The following is a 15969-nucleotide window of genomic DNA, read 5'->3' as shown; positions in this document are numbered from 1 at the left end:
CTTTTCCAACCTAACCTTGTAACTAAAATCCTCCATCCCTGGAACCATTCTGGTAAATCTCCTCTGCACCCTCAAGGACCCTCACATCCTTCCTGAATAGTGGAGACCAGAACTGGACACAATACTCCAGTTGGGGCCTAACCAGAGCTTTATAAAGGTTCAGCATAACTTCCCTGCTTTTCTACTCACTGTCTCTATTTATGAAGCCAAGATCCCATATGCTTTACTAACCACTCTCTCAATATGTCCTGCCACCCTCAAAGATCGATGCATATGCACCCCCAGGTCCCTCTGTTCCTGCACATTCTTTAGAACTGTACCATTAAGTATATATTGCCTCTCCCTATTCCTTCTGCCAAAAGGCATCACATCACACTTGTCTGTATTAAATTCCATCTGCCACTCCTCTCTGTCCATTCCACTAGCCTATCTATGTCCTGTTGCAGGTGGTTCATATCATTCTCACTGTTTGCCGCACCTCTACATTTGGTGTTATCAGCAAATTTTGAGATTCTACTCTGTATTCCAAGATCGAAGTCATTTATATATAGCAAAAAAAAAGTAATCCCAGCACTGACCCTTGGGGAACACCACTGCCTACCATCCTCCAGTCTGAAACACAACCATTTACTACAACCAGCTGTTTTCTGTCCTTAAGCCAATTTTTTTTATCCAATTGGACACTGCCCCTCCTATTCCATGAGCTTCAATTATGTAACGAGCCTTTTATGTGGTACCTTATCAAATGCTTTCTTAAAACCCATATAAACAACATCCACTGCATTCCCTTTGTCAACCTTGCGTTACTTCAAAAAATTCAGTTAGATTAGTCAAGCATGACCTGCCTTTTACAAATCCGTGCTGGCTATCGTGAATTAACTCAAGCCCTCCAGACCAGGTGACTTATCGACTCTAAGCATTGCCAGCCTTTCGAGTACCTCCTCGCTCTCAATTTTTACCCTATCCATTGCTTCTACTCTCTCCGCTTCTACTGATATTTTGTCAGCCTCCATTTCCTTAGTGAACCCTGATACAAAGTACTCATTAAGTATATTCACCTTGCCCTGTGCCTGCAAGCATATATTACCCTCTGTCCCTAATAGGCCCCATTCCTCCTCTTACTACCCTCTTACTATTGACATGCTGGTAAAAGATCTTTGGGTTCCCTTTTATGTTAACTGCCATTCTATTCTCATATTCTCTCTGTCAGTCTTATTTTCCTCTTCACCTCCCCTCTCGACTTATTGTATATGGCCTGGTCCTCACTTGATAAATTCACATGATATGCTTCATACACTCTGTTTAATTCGTTTCATTATCATCTGTATCTCCCTTGACAACCAAGGAGGCCTGTTCCTGGTTTCCTTACCTTTCACCCCTGTTGGAATGTTCCTCGCCTGTACCTGAAGCCTCCTTAAAGATAACCCATTGTTCTGATACAGCTTTTCTTGTTAATCTTTGGTTCCATTTTACCCTGGCTAGATCCCTTCTTATCGAGTTGAAATTAGCCCTCTTCCAATCGCGACATTCTACCTTATTTTGTTCCTTGCTTTTCTGCATTACTAAGTCTAAACCTTATGATATGATGGCCACTCTTATCCAAGTCCTCCCCCTCAGACACTTGGACAACTTGGCCCACCTCATTCCCCAGCACCAGATCCTGCAATGCCTCCTTTCCAGTTGGGCCGAGAACATACTGATCAAGACAGTTCTCCTGAACACGTTTTGGAAATTCCTCCCCCTCCTTACCATTTACTCTAAAATTATCCCAATCAATATTTGGGTAATTAAATAAAGTACCCCAATATCACCACTCGAGAGTTCCTGTACATTTCTGTGATTGCCCTGCAGATTTGCTCCTTATCTCATTATTTGGAGGTCTATCGACCCTAGTAACATGATCAGCCCCTTTATGCGCTTCAATGCTACCCTAATCGATCCTGTCTTTGCCCCTTCAAGGACATCCTCCTTTCCAGCACCGCAATGTCTTCCCTAATCAGGACTGCCACCTCACCTTTTTTCTTCCTTCTCTATCTTTTCAGATACAACCCATCCGGCCTGTACAGGTCCCACCTTCTCCATACCTGGACCAGTGTCCCAGGAATCTAAAGCTCTCCTTCCTGCACTATCTTCCTATTTCTGTGCTCACTTGCGAGGGGGGAGGGAGAGGGAAGGAGGGGGAGGGAGAGAGGTGGGTGGGGAGAGAGTGGGAGGGAGTGAGCGGGGGGAGGGATTGGGGAGAGGGAGGGGAGGGATTAGGGAGAGGGGAGGGGGAGGGGGAGGGGAGGGATTAGGGAGAGGGGAGGGATTGGGGAGGGATTAGGTGTTCAATAATTGCCTTGGTAACAGATCCTGAATTTGCAGCATTTGGGAGCTGGAGTTCTGGGAAATCTCAGAGCAGCTGGAAAGTTTTGGAAAGTTTGGTTATTTCCCCAATATCTGCAGCGAGCGCAGCCGCGTTGTGAAAACTTTCTGAAACGCCGTTACTCGGTTCCAGAGACTGAATCCCGAGGGTCATTAACATCTTCCTCATCCTTCCCGGTATGTACCTGCTTCTTTTGTTCGTTTCAAACTTTTCTTTATCTCCTTAATTGCACCAGATTCTTAAATATAAAAGAGAAGCGAATTTCACACATGAACCGCGCAGAAACAGGTCCGTTACATTGCTCTGGATTTCAGAGTCTGTTTACTGGAGGAAAGGCGACTGTCTGATTATTGCTGGTTACACATTGGATTGTGAAACTGTAGAAACAGAACAAACTGCACTTTCATCCAGAATTAATTCAATTTCTTCAACAACTCAGCAAACCCATAAAAAGCTTTAAATTCCCCTGTCTGGCTGTTAGTCTGTGTGGAACAGCAAAACACTCAGGGATGGGGTTTGATTGGGCACCAAAAATAAATAAATACTTCTGTAGTTTATGTTAAATTAGGGAAACAGTTTAGGTGAAAGAGATGCATTTTAAGGGAGGCGAGCTAAACGCATGAGGGAGAAATTAGAATGATATGTGGATAGGGTTGGATGAAGAAGGGCTGAAGCAGAAATCCCAGCACAGACCAGCTGCTCCTAATGGGCTGCTGAAAGTTCAGTGTAATCTGTCTTGTGGTTTATACATTTCTGTCACACTTTGTTTTGAAAATGTAAAATATGAAGCCAGTTGTTTCAGCACTGACCTGGCGCCGACAATTTACAAGCAAGGTAACAGGGGGAGGCCATTCAGCCCCTCGTGCGGAGGCTGTGGCGTAGTGGTATTGTCGCTGGTCTTGTAACCAGGAGACCCAGGGTATTTCTCTGGAGACATGGCTTCGAATCCCAGCACAGCAGAAGGTGGAATTTGAATTCAATTAATAAGCTAGTCCTCATTACAGCCTTGGTTCAAACATAGACAAAAGAGGTGAGGTGAGAGTGACTGCCCTTGACATCAAGGCAGCATTTGACCGAGTATGGTATCAAGGAGCCCTAGCAAAACTGAGGTCAATGGGAATCGGGGGGAAAACCCTCCGCTGGCTGGAGTCATATCCAGCACAAAGGAAGATGGTTGTGGTTGTTGGAGGTCAGTATCTGAGCTCCAGGACATCACTGCAGGAGTTCCTCAGGGTAGTGTCCTAGACCCAACCATCTTCAGCTGCTTCATCAATGACCTTCCTTCAATCATAAGGTCAGAAGTGGGGATGTTCGCTGATGATTGCACAATGTTCAGCACCATTCGTGACTCCTCAGATACTGAAGCAGTCCGTGTAGAAATGCAGCAAGACCTGGACAATATCCAGGCTATGGCTGATAAGTGGCAAGTAACATTCGTGCCACACAAGTGCCAGGCAATGACCATCTCTAACAAAAGAGAATCTAACCATCTGCCCTTGACATTCAATGGCATTACCATCACTGAATTCCCCACTATCAACATCCTAGGGGCTACCATTGATCAGAAACTGAACTGGAATAGCCATATAAATACTGTGGCTACAAGAGCAGGTCAGAGGCTGGGAATCCTGTGGCGAGTAACTCACCTCCTGACTCCCCAAAGCCTGTCCACCATCTACAAGGCACAAGTCAGGAGTGTGATGGAATACTCTCCACTTGCCTGGATGGGTGCAGCTCCAACAACACTCAAGAAGCTCGACAGCATCCAGGACAAAGCAGCCCGCTTGATTGGCACCCCATCTACAAACATTCACTCCCTCCACCACCGACACACAGTGGCAGCAGTGTGTACCATCTACAAGATGCACTGCAACAACGCACCAAGGCTCCTTAGACAGCACCTTCCAAACCCGCGACCTCTACCACATAGAAGGACAAGGGCAACAGATGCATGGGAACACCACCACCTGCAAGTTCCCCTCCAAGTCACACACCATCCTGACTTGGAACTATATCGCTGTTCCTTCACTATCGCTGGGTCAAAAACCTAGAACTCCCTTCCTAACAGCACTGTGGGTGTACCTACCCCACATGGACTGCAGCGGTTCAAGAAGGCAGCTCACCACCACCTTTACAAGGGCAATTAGGAATGATCAATAAATGCTGGCCTGGCCAGCGACGCCCACATCCCATGAATGAATAAAAAAAGTCAGTTCTGCTGCCATTCAGTGAGATCATGTCTAGACCGTGACCTGACTCCGTATCGCCACCTTTGCTCCAGAGCATTTATTACCTTTAGTTAACAAAAATCTATCCATCCCAGATTTAAAATTAATAATTGAAATCGCATCAATTTCCATTTGCGAAAAAGAGTTCCAAACTTCTACCACCCTTTTTGTCTAGAAGTGTTTCCTAATTTCACTCCTGAAATGTCTGGCTCTAATTTTTAGATGATGTCCCCTAGGTCGAGACACCCCTTACACCCCAGCCCAAGTCAGCATAAATAGTGGGGGATAGAGCGAAGCTATCAGTTCCCCTTAATATCTTGAAAATTTCCATCAAATCATCCCTTAACCTTCTAAATTCCAGGCAATACAACCCTAGTTTGTATAATTTAGCCATTGGAGTCTAGTATCATTCAGGTATCTACTCTGCACTCCCTCCAAGACCAATATATCCTCCTTCAGGTGTGGTACCCAGAACTGCTCACAGTAACTCCAGGTGTGGTCTAACCAGGGCTCTGTATAGCTGAAGCATGACTTCTACCCCCTTGTATTCTAGTGCTCTAGATATTCCATTCATCTTTTTGACTATTTTCTGTAACTGTTCATGGCAGTTTAATGATCTGTGTACATGGTCCACTAAGTGTGAAGTATTGGATGTGATAAACATAGGGAGAAAGGAAGTATCAATGGGATTAGCACCTTGAAAGTTGATAAATCACCAGGATGAAATGTACCCCACGCTATTAAAAGAAGCAGGAGAGGAAATAGTAGAAGGTCTGACCATCATTTTCCAGTCCTCACTAGATGCAGGTGTGGTGCTGGAGGATTGGAGAACTACTAACATTGTACCTGTGTTTAAAAAGGGAGCGAGAGATAGACTGAATAATTACAGACCTGTCAGTCACAGGATCACAGAATCACAGAATAATACAGTGCAGAAGAGGCCCTTCGGCCCATCGAGTCTGCACCGATGCATTAGAACACCTGACTTGTCCACCTAATCCCATTTGTCAGCACTTGGCCCATAGCCTTGAATGTTATGACGTGCCAAGTGCTCATCCAGGTATTTTTTAAAGGATGTGAGGCAACCCGCCTCTACCACCCTCCCAGGCAGGGCATTCCAGACCGTCACCACCCTCTGGGTAAAAAAGTTCTTCCTCAAGTCCCCCTTAAACCTCCCGCCCCTCACCCCCCGCCCCTCACCAGTCTAACCTTAGTAATGGGCAAATTATTGGAATCTATTCTGAGGGACAGGATAAACTGTCACTTAGAAAGGCACAGGTTAATCAAGGATAGTCAGCATGGATTTGTTAAGGGAAGATCTTGTTTGACCAACTTGATCGAAGTTTTTGAAGTAACAAGGAAGGTAGATGAGGGTAGTGCAGTTGATGTGGTCTGCATGGATTTTAGCAAGGCTTTTGACAAGGTCCCACATGGCAGACCAGTTTAAAAAAAAAAAGCCCATGGGATCCAGGGAAATGCAGCAAGATGGATACAACATTGGCTCAGTGGCAGGAAACAAAGGGTAATTGTTGATGGGTGTTTTAGCAACTGGAGGGCTGTTTCCAGTGGCATTCCACAGGGCTCCGTACTGGGTCCCCTGCTTTTTGTGGTATATATTAATTATTTGGATGTAAATGTAGGGAGCATGATCAAGAAGTTTGCAGATGACACAAAGATTGGCCGTGTGGTAGATAGTGAGGAGGATAGCTGTAGGCTGCAGGAAAATATTGAAGGTCTGGTCAGATGGACAGAGAAGTGGCAAATGGAATTCAACCGGAGAAGTGTGAGGTGATGCATTTGGGGAGGTCAAACAAGGCAAAGATTACACGATTAATGGGAAAATACTGAGAAGTGTAGAGGAAGTGAGGGACCTTGGAGTGAATGTCCACAGATCCCTGAAGGTAGCAGGACAGGTCAATAAGGTGGTTAAGAAGACATATGGAATCCTTTCTTTTATTAGCCGAGGTATAGAGTACAAGAGCAGGGAGGTTATGCTGGAACTGTATAACTCATTGGTTAGGCCACAACTTGAGTACTGTGTGCAGTTCTGGTCACATCATTACAGAAAGGATATAATTGCACTAGAGAGTGTACAGAGGAGATTTACGAGGATGTTGCCAGGACTGGGAAAATGCAGCTATGAGGAAAGATTGGATAGGCTGGGGTTGTTCTCCTTGGAACAGAGAAGGCTGAGGGGAGATCTGATTGAAATGTACAACATTTTGAGGAGCCTGGATACAGTGGAGGTGAAGTGTCTAATCACCTTAACAGAGAGGTCAGTGACGAGGGGGCATAGATTTAAAGTGATTGGTAGAAAAATTAGAGGGGAGATGAGGAAAAACCTTTTCACCCAGAGGGTGGTGAGGGTCTGGGAGTCACTGCCTGAAAGGGTAGTTCAGACAGAAACACTCAACTTATTGAAAAGGAGTCTGGATATGCACCTCAAGTGCCGTAATCTGCAGGGCTACGGACCAAATGCTGGAGGGTGTGATTAGAATAGTTGGATCATTTTTTAGCCGGCACGGATACGATGGGCCAAGTGGCCTCTTTCTGTGCCATAAACTTTCTATGAAGTCTCTTTTTTGACTTCCACTGCTTCAGTTTGCATTTACATGAAGTCTTTCCTAATCTCAGGATATCCCAAAATGCTTCAGTCAGTGAAGTACTTTTCCAACTGTAGTGCTGTTGTTGGAAACGTGTCAGTTAATTTGTGCACAGCAAGCTCCCACAATCAACACTGATAATGACCAGATAATCTGTTTTAAGTGATGTTGGTTGAGGGCTAAATATTGACCAGGACACCAGGAAGAACTCCCTTCTCCTCATAGAAATAGTACCATGGGGTCTTTTATGTGACAGGGCCTCAATTTAACATCTCATCCAAAAGGCGGCACCTCTAACAGTGTAGCACTCCCTCAGATTTTGTGCCTCAGTACTCAACCAATATCCAACCAATAGAGGGCAACAGTCAGTACATTCGATGGAGTGTTTCTAACTTTATAGCCATTGCAGTAGATGCCAATCAAAGACATAGTCAACCTGTAGAATGATCTAGTTTGACCACACCTTGCCTTTTCTTTGCAGTTCTGTTCACTGAGACATTAGGGTGACATTGAAGGATTGGAGGTAATGTGAAGAAGGCACTCGAAGCTGAACCCTGGTCTTGGAGACTGGAGAAACTTAGGATTTTCAACCCTGAAAAGAGATAGTTGAAAGGTGAATTTATAGAGGATTGCAGGATTGTCAAACAGAAAGGAAATGGTAAATCAGACTGCAGGATGTTGGCCTGGTTTGTGTGCTTCAAGTCTCTGGAATAGAGTTTGAATCTAGAACCTTTTCAGAAGTGAGTGTCACCTGCAGATCCATGGCTGGGTTGCAGCTGAGTTGCACTAACTTCGGGGGTTACAGTGATGCATAAAACTGCCATTCACAAATAAATATAAAATTGAATCTTACAGTTCACTTTCCGATCAGACTGGCAGTCCCAGGATCTTGCAGGAGAACTCTCAGTGAACGTATGCAGATCTGCACCAGGGTCATCTTAATGATTTCATCTGACCTTTTAAATCAGGTTCCACAAACCACTCAGTGGCCTCTGGGAGAAGGATCAGCTAATTTAAATAAAACCACCTTTAAAAAGGTATTTCTGCCTGTGAATTTCAATACATGTTTACTAAGTTGGTCAATTGGGGAGGAAGCACTCTGTAGATGAGTCGATGGAGTTGGGAGTGGGGGTTTGGGAAGGTGAGGAAGGGGACTGATGTAGTTGCTGTGTCAAAGTGCTTAAAACAGTTGGGTTGTAGTAGGTGTCGCTCCCTTGGCTGTTGGGAAGTAATCCTGCCTAAAAACTGTCCATTTGGAAAACAAATTACTCTTTTTCTTAAGGAAATTGTATTAAAATTGCTCCTCACACAAAGAATTATTTGTAAAATTAGATCTGTAATAATTCAACAATTTGAAGGATTTATACCAGTGAGGTCCCTACAGCCGGTGATTTAAGTCATTATAAATGAGCACATTAACTTGCTCAAGATTGTTATGTTTGTGAGCTGAAAATTGCATTCTTAAGAGTATCCCTTGATTCTGAGCTAACACATACCCCTCTCCATTAGGAGGGAGAGGAAGAGAGATTATACTTTAAAAAATCATTGTTAGGTGTCACAGTGCTTTTACTGATGGGCTCGAGCACTGACTGAGTAGAGCACAGGCTGAGAGGACCATTCATTCCCCATTCTGTAGTGAATTCCAGGTTTTAACGGGAGTAATGCAAATATGGGAGGGAAACAGTTCTATAAGAGGAAAATGGGATTGTGGAAAATGAAATGTTTAATAGCTGTGGAATTTCCTTATATCTGTATTGCCCGAACGGGCAATGAAAGCAACTTCAATAGTAATTATCAAAACAGAATTGGATAAATACTTCAAGGGGGGAAAAGATACAGAGCTAAAGGGAAAGAGGAGGTAAATGGGACTAATTGGATAGCTCTTTTTAAAAGAGCCAACACTGACACGATGGGCTGAATGGCCTCCATTTCTTTGCTTTGTCATTCCATTATTCTGTAAGCAAGTTTTTTAAATAATATGACCTGGAAATGTGTTAGGCTGTGTTGGTGAGTTGGATTCTGAGTTGTTCAAGGGTACACTTCCCATTTCAGATTTTTCCACATAGTTGGTGGCCCATCAGTCTAAATTGGGCTATCGAGTACTGAGTGAGAATTCTTGGTGCATAATGTATATGTAGTGCCCCAACTGGCCTGCCCCATTTCCTCCATTACAACAGCAAACGCACTTTAAAAAGTACTTCATTGGCTGTAAAGTGCTTTCAGACATACTGAGGTCATGAAAGTCTTTCCTTGTCTCATATTTTCTGTTCTTTTTTAAAGGTAGAGCACATCCAGATGGGTTAGCAAAAGACTTGATTTGTCTGATACTGTGATCTTTGTCTCAAAGGACTTTCTCCTGCCAACTAAGTCCGTGAGCATGCTTAAACAATTCAGCAACAAACCATCAGCCAGTTGCATTAAGACTGAAATACAAGAACTTTCCGTTAGCAACTGTTTGTCGAAATATCTGTCTGTTGGAGGTCCGATTTTGACAACTGGGAAAATTGCTAATTTGTTGAAGCCTTAATTACAGTTTCTAGTCATAATTAGTGAAGGAAATTGGGAGATAAAACATATCCTTTCTTTGGAAAAGATCCAACATAAGCAGCTATTGTAGCTGATGGTCACAAGTCTAGACTTACGAAATCATTTCCCTTTAGGATCGGACTGAGTGAGTGCAAGAGATGTTTTTTAAATCATGGGCTGTATCTGCAGCACTTGTGTGCTCAGCAGAACCTCGTACAAATTGACTGACAGATAACAGAACATTTTTGTCATCAATCTGGCCAAGTTGTGGGGGGGGGGGGAAGAGGGGGGGGGGGTGTTGGGACCTCTCACTCTGTGTTTTCTCTGTCTCCAAAGCATGCATTGGTGGTTTATTTTCAACAGAAGATTATGTGATTCTCTTCTTTTGACCTGTGTCCACTCCCCTGCATACCTGTCTGTCCAGCCACCCCCTCCCGCCAAGGGTCAACCTGTCTGTCCAGCCACCCCCTCCCGCCCAGGGTCAATCTGTTTGTACGGCCACCCCCTCCCGCCCAGGGTCAATCTGTCTGTCCGGCCACCCCCTCCCGCCCAGGATCTACTTTGGATATGGAAGGTTGGTGTGCAATGATTTGAAGATTTTAATTTAACATGTACGTTTACTATCAGGAAGGACTGGACAGGCTGGCACTTTTTCCCTTTTCTAAAAGAAAGGGAATGCAGCTGTAGTGTGACCTAATAGAAGTCTTTTAAAAGATTCCAGCAGGTTTGACAGGGTAGATTGGCAGCAATGTTTTCACTTGTGAGGAGAGAGCAGAACTAGGGGCTATAAATACAAGATTTTTTTATTCTTTCATGGGATGTGAGCGTCACTGGCCAGGCCAGCATTTATTGCCCATCCCTAATTGCCCTTGAGAAGGTGGTGGTGAGCTGCCTTCTTGAACCGCTGCAGTCCATGTGAGGTCGGTACACCCACAGTGCTGTTAGGAAGGGAGTTCCAGGATTTTGACCCAGTGACAGTGAAGGAACGGTGATATAGTTCCAAGTCAGGATGGTGTGTGACTAGGAGGGGAACCTGCAGGTCGTGGTGTTCCCATGCTTCTGCTGCTCTTGTCCTTCTAGGTGACAGGGGTCACGGGTTTGGAAGGTGCTGTCAAAGGAGCCTTGGTATGTTGCAGCAGTGCATCTTGTAGATGGTACACACTGCTGCCACTGTGTGTCAGTGGTGCAGGAGTGAATGTTTGTGGATGGGGTGCCAATCAAGCGGGCTGCTTTGTCCTGGATGGTGTTGAGCGTATTGAGTGTTGTTGGAGCTGCACCCATCCAGGCAAGTGGAGAGTATTCCATCACACTCCTGACTTGTGCCTTGTAGATGGTGGACGGGCTTTGGGGAGTCAGGAGGTGAGTTACTCGCCGCAGGATTCCTAGCCTCTGACCTGCTCTTGTAGCCACGGTATTTATATGGCTACTCCAGTTCAGTTTCTGGTCAATGGTAACCCCTAGGATGTTGATAGTGGGGGATTCAGCGATCGTAATGCCATTGAATGTCAAGGGGAGATGGTTAGATTTTCTCTTGTTTAAGATGGTCTTTGCCTGGCACATGTGTGGCGCAAATGTTACTTGCCACTTATCAGCCCAAGCTAGGATGTTGCCCCACTCTTGCATATGGACATGGGCTGCTTCGGTATCTGAGGAGTCACGAATGGTGTTGAACATTGTGCAATCATCAGCGAACATCCCCACTTCTGACCATATAATGAAGGGAAGGTCATTGATGAAGCAGCTGAGGATGGTTGGGCCTGGGACACTACCCTGTGGAACCCCTGCAGTGATATCCTGGAGCTGAGATGATTGACCCTCAACAACCACAACCATCTTCCTTTGCGCTAGGTATGACTCCAACCAGGATGGTCACTACCACCTTCTCAAGGGCAATCAGGGATGGGCAATAAATGTTGGCCTGGCCAGTGATGCTCACCTCCTTTTTGAATGAATAAAAAAAAAATTACTAATAAATCCAATTGGAAATTCAGGAGAAACTTCTTTATGCAGAGAGTGGGGAGAATGTGGGACTCAAACATCGGGAGCAATTGAGGCGAATGGCCTAGATGCATTTAAGGGGAAGCTAGATAAACACAGGAAGGAAAAAGCAATGGAAGGGTCTGTTGCTCGGGTGAAAGGAGGCTCATGTGGAGCGTAAACATCGGAATGGAACTGATGAACTGAATGGCCTGTGTCTGCGCTGGGAATTCTGTTAACTGGAGGTGAGTGACAGCCCGAGTTTTCATGCCTTTAAGTGTAAAGTATTCTCCAAACATCAGCAAACTTCAAATGTTTATCATGAGATTGCGTGCGTGCGTGTGCATGCGCATGTGCGGGCCTGTGTGTGTGCGTGCGCGCGCACCTATGTGTGCTCACCTGTGCCTGTGTGTGCGTGTGTGTGTCCTGCCTGTGTGTGCGTGTGCTCACCTGCGCCTGTGTGTGCGTGTGTGTGTCCTGCCTGTGTGTGTGTGCGTGTGCGTGTGCTCACTTGCGCCTGTATGTGCGTGTGTGTGTCCTGCCTGTGTGTGCGTGTGCTCACCTGCGCCTGTGTGTGCGTCCTGCCTGTGTGTGCGTGTGTGTGTGCTCACCTGCGCCTGTATGTGCGTGTGTGTGTCCTGCCTGTGTGTGCGTGTGCTCACCTGCGCCTGTGTGTGCGTGTGTGTGTCCTGCCTGTGTGTGCGTGTGTGTGTGTGTGCTCACCTGTGCCTGTATGTGCGTGTGTGTGTCCTGCCTGTGTGTGCGTGTGCGTGTGCTCACCTGCGCCTGTATGTGCGTGTGTGTGTCTTGCCTGTGTGTGCGTGTGCTCACCTGCGCCTGTGTGTGCGTGTGTGTGTCCTGCCTGTGTGTGCGTGTGTGTGTGCTCACCTGCGCCTGGATGTGCGTGTGTGTGTCCTGCCTGTGTGTGCGTGTGCTCACCTGTGCCTGTGTGTGCGTGTGCATGTGCTCACCTGCGCCTGTGTGTGCGTGTCCTGCCTGTGTGTGTGTGTGCTCACCTGCGCCTGTGTGTGCGTGTGTGTGCGCTCACCTGCACCTGTGTGTGCGTGTGCGTGTGTGCTCACCTGCGCCTGTGTGTGCGTGTGCTCACCTGCGCCTGTGTGTGCGTGTGCTCACCTGCGCCTGTGTGTGCGTGTGTGTGTCCTGCCTGTGTGTGCATGTGCTCACCTGCGCCTGTGTGTGCGTGTGTGTGTCCTGCCTGTGTGTGTGTGTGTGCTCACCTGCGCCTGTGTGTGCGTGTGTGTCCTGCCTGTGTGTGTGTGTGCTCACCTGCGCCTGCGCCTGTGTGTGCGTGTGCTCACCTGCGCCTGTGTGTGCGTGTGTGTGTCCTGCCTGTGTGTGCGTGTGTGTGTGCTCACCTGCGCCTGTGTGTGCGCGTGTGTGTGCTCACCTGCGCCTGTGTGTGCGTGTGTGTGTCCTGCCTGTGTGTGCGTGTGTGTGTGCTCACCTGCGCCTGTGTGTGTGTGTCCTGCCTGTGTGTGTTGCTGGGAATAAAGCCTGTCTATTTGACCCGAGCCCAACTAGACCTGACTACATTTGTCGGGTTCAGGTTGGGTCTGTATTTGGCGTCCGGCATTCAGGCTCAGCTTGGGTCGGGCTGGACTGTACTATTTTGTTTGGTATTGTTTTTGTTTTAGTCTGTGATCTTTTTGTGTTTCAAAAATATGTTTGTTGTTTTCGGATTGGGTCGGGCATTTAAAAAAATTAAAGGACTCGGGCTCGGGTCGGGCCTGGGTCAGGTTTTAATTTTATACCCGAGCCAGGCTTTAGCTGGGAAGGCCTGCCTTACATAATCCTTCATGATAACCAGGGTCGATAATACTTGTTTGATGCAGCATAACAGGAACTGGGAAAAATAACTGACTGGGAGCAAAGGTTATGGTTGTGTTTGTTTTAACTTGAAATGTTTGGGAATGGAATATTTAAGAATTAAATTTTAATTTGGTAAATCTGGGACTGTTGGCACCACTTACTGGATGTTAGAGATTAGCCAAATGGGAAGCAAAGCAAAAAAACCTTGTGTGTTAAGTTTTAAGTGAGCAGGATTGGTGACCTTTACCACACAGCCAAGCCCAATCCTGCCCTAACCCAAAGCCACAGCGTCCAGCAGCCAATGTCTTCACAGAGTGACCAGCACGAGTGATCAGATAATGATCGGGAACAGGAATTCTGCCCAAATCATCTCTCTGATTGAGGAATATTGAGGCTAAATGCGGTACCCCACCATTACATAATATTGACAGAAACAGACCATTTGGCCCAGCTGGTCTACGCTGGTGTTTAAGCTCCGCACGAACCTCCTCCTGTTTCATCTCACTCTATCGACATATCCTTCCATTCCTTTCTCCCTTATGTATTCATCTAGCTTCCCCTTAAATGGAGCTATACTATTCACCTTAACCACATAGCACATAGGAGAGAAAGGAATAGGATATGTTGAAGGGGTGAAATGAGAAGGGGTGGGAGGAGGCTTGTGTGGAGTATAAATGCCAGCATTGAGCAGATGGGCTGAATGAAATAAAAACAAGAAATGCTGGAAATACTCAGCAGGTCTGGCAGCAGCTGTGGAGAGAGAAGCAGTTAATGTTTCAGGTTTGTGACCCTTCTTCAGAACTGTGATGGGCTGAATGGCCTGTTCTAGTGCTGTAAGACTTAACCTTGTTGGTGTGGGACTGGAGTCACGTAGGTCAGATTGGGAAAGGGCAATAAATTTATTTGCCTAAAAGCCATCAGTGTTCTTTTGACTATCTGACAGCTTCACAGTCACTTTTATGCCTAAGCAATTTTAAACAATACTGAAACATTTTGCTTCACTCAGCATTTGTTCTTATTGGAAAGTTTGTACATCATCAACGAGTCAGGATCATCCAATTCTCCGGGTTGTAGACAGGGAGGATTTTTTGCTGCTCGTAGTTCTGCCTTTAGTAGAAGGAAAGCGGGAATTTTCATTTATATAGCACCTTTCACAACTTTGAGATGTCCCAAAGCACTTTACAGCCAATGAGGTGCTTTTTGAAACATAGTCACTGTCGTATGATAGGAAACGTGGCAGTGAATCTGACACAGCAAGATCCCACAAACAGCTCAGCTGCTTGGTCTGAGAAATGCACAGTAACTGTTTTTGTCATGTTCTTCACAGGAACAGGATGTCTCACTGGGGCGGTGGGAATAAATGTGGCAACTGCCAGAGAACAGTGTACCATGCAGAGGAAGTGCAGTGTGACGGCAGGAGTTATCATCGATGCTGCTTTCTGTGCAGTAAGTCATTTTATGTTTGTTTCTCATCCCCACAGATGTTTTATTTACTGTTTGAAGTCCAGAGGCTGACATTGGCATCTATGAGAAAAGGTTGAACATGCTGAGGCTCTTTTCTCTAGAAAAGGGAAGACTAAGGGTGATCTGATAGAGGTCTTTAAAGTTATGAAAGGCTTTGATAGAGTAAACCTATGAACATAAGAAATAGGAGCAGGAGTAGACTATTCGGCCCCTCAAACGGCTCCGCCATTCAATAAGATCACTGATCCTTGACCTCAGCTCCACTTTCTTATCCAATCCCCATATCCCTGGATGAAGGATTAAATTGGTATTTGGTCTTGTAACTGTTCAAACATTCAGGATTGCAGATCATGTGTATACATTATTTTGATCTGTTTTATTTATCAAGAAACTTGCCTGAAGAGCCAATGTTTTTTTTTAGAAAGCCGGTTAGTGAAGGATAGTACTGGAGCCAATCTTTACTCCGTCTTGCATTTATTTACAGAGTTAAACATTACAAGCATACACCAGCTAACTCAACCACATCACAGTTTCAATAAGTGTCTCTTCATATGTGCTCAAGTGAATCCCCAGTTAATGCCCATCACCTGTGTATAATTAAACAATATACAATTAACAGATTCCCTTTTTAAATAAAAATTGCAGTTTATATGTATAACCAAAATTTCAAAACAAATTAAATCAAAAATCTCCATATTCTGTACAAAGTATTACAGTGTGAGACGCCCCTCCTCTAGGACCCTAACAATTTCTTTGTACAAGCATTTCTTTTGTAAAACAGATAGTTGATGACTTGCATCAACCCATTTAATTTTAGAAATTTCCTTTCTCTCCAGCATTTGTTTCAAGCCAGCAAGGTCAATCCGTAACCTTTTCTCGCTCACACTTTTTATAGTGTGTACATTATCCCACAAAGAACAACTATCTACATAACATTCAATGGGTATACTATCTTCAGTACACCCCTTGTACAGAA

The 15969-nt window shown here is 45.4% G+C and overlaps 1 protein-coding gene across 3 annotated transcripts in view; it reads left to right on the top strand.

The window, feature by feature from the left end:
• The first annotated feature begins 2339 nt into the window (after positions 1 to 2339).
• LOC137379376 (cysteine and glycine-rich protein 2-like) overlaps positions 2340 to 15969 on the top strand; it is a 52876-nt gene continuing 39246 nt past the window's right edge. The window contains exons 1-3 of one of the 3 annotated variants that reach the window (XM_068050094.1): positions 2340 to 2541; positions 8052 to 8233; positions 14857 to 14975. In XM_068050094.1, the coding sequence (XP_067906195.1) occupies positions 14864 to 14975 (112 nt within the window). In that variant the 5' untranslated portion in view covers positions 2340 to 2541; positions 8052 to 8233; positions 14857 to 14863. Of the gene's footprint in view, positions 2542 to 7726; positions 7810 to 8051; positions 8234 to 14856; positions 14976 to 15969 lie in introns of those variants that run through there. The other 2 variants (XM_068050093.1, XM_068050095.1) reach the window with 2 other exon arrangements.

This window comes from Heterodontus francisci, chromosome 18 (genome assembly GCF_036365525.1).
Source record: "Heterodontus francisci isolate sHetFra1 chromosome 18, sHetFra1.hap1, whole genome shotgun sequence".
NCBI classification, from domain to species: Eukaryota; Metazoa; Chordata; class Chondrichthyes; order Heterodontiformes; family Heterodontidae; genus Heterodontus; species Heterodontus francisci.
This window is presented reverse-complemented; position numbering and strand designations above follow the sequence as displayed.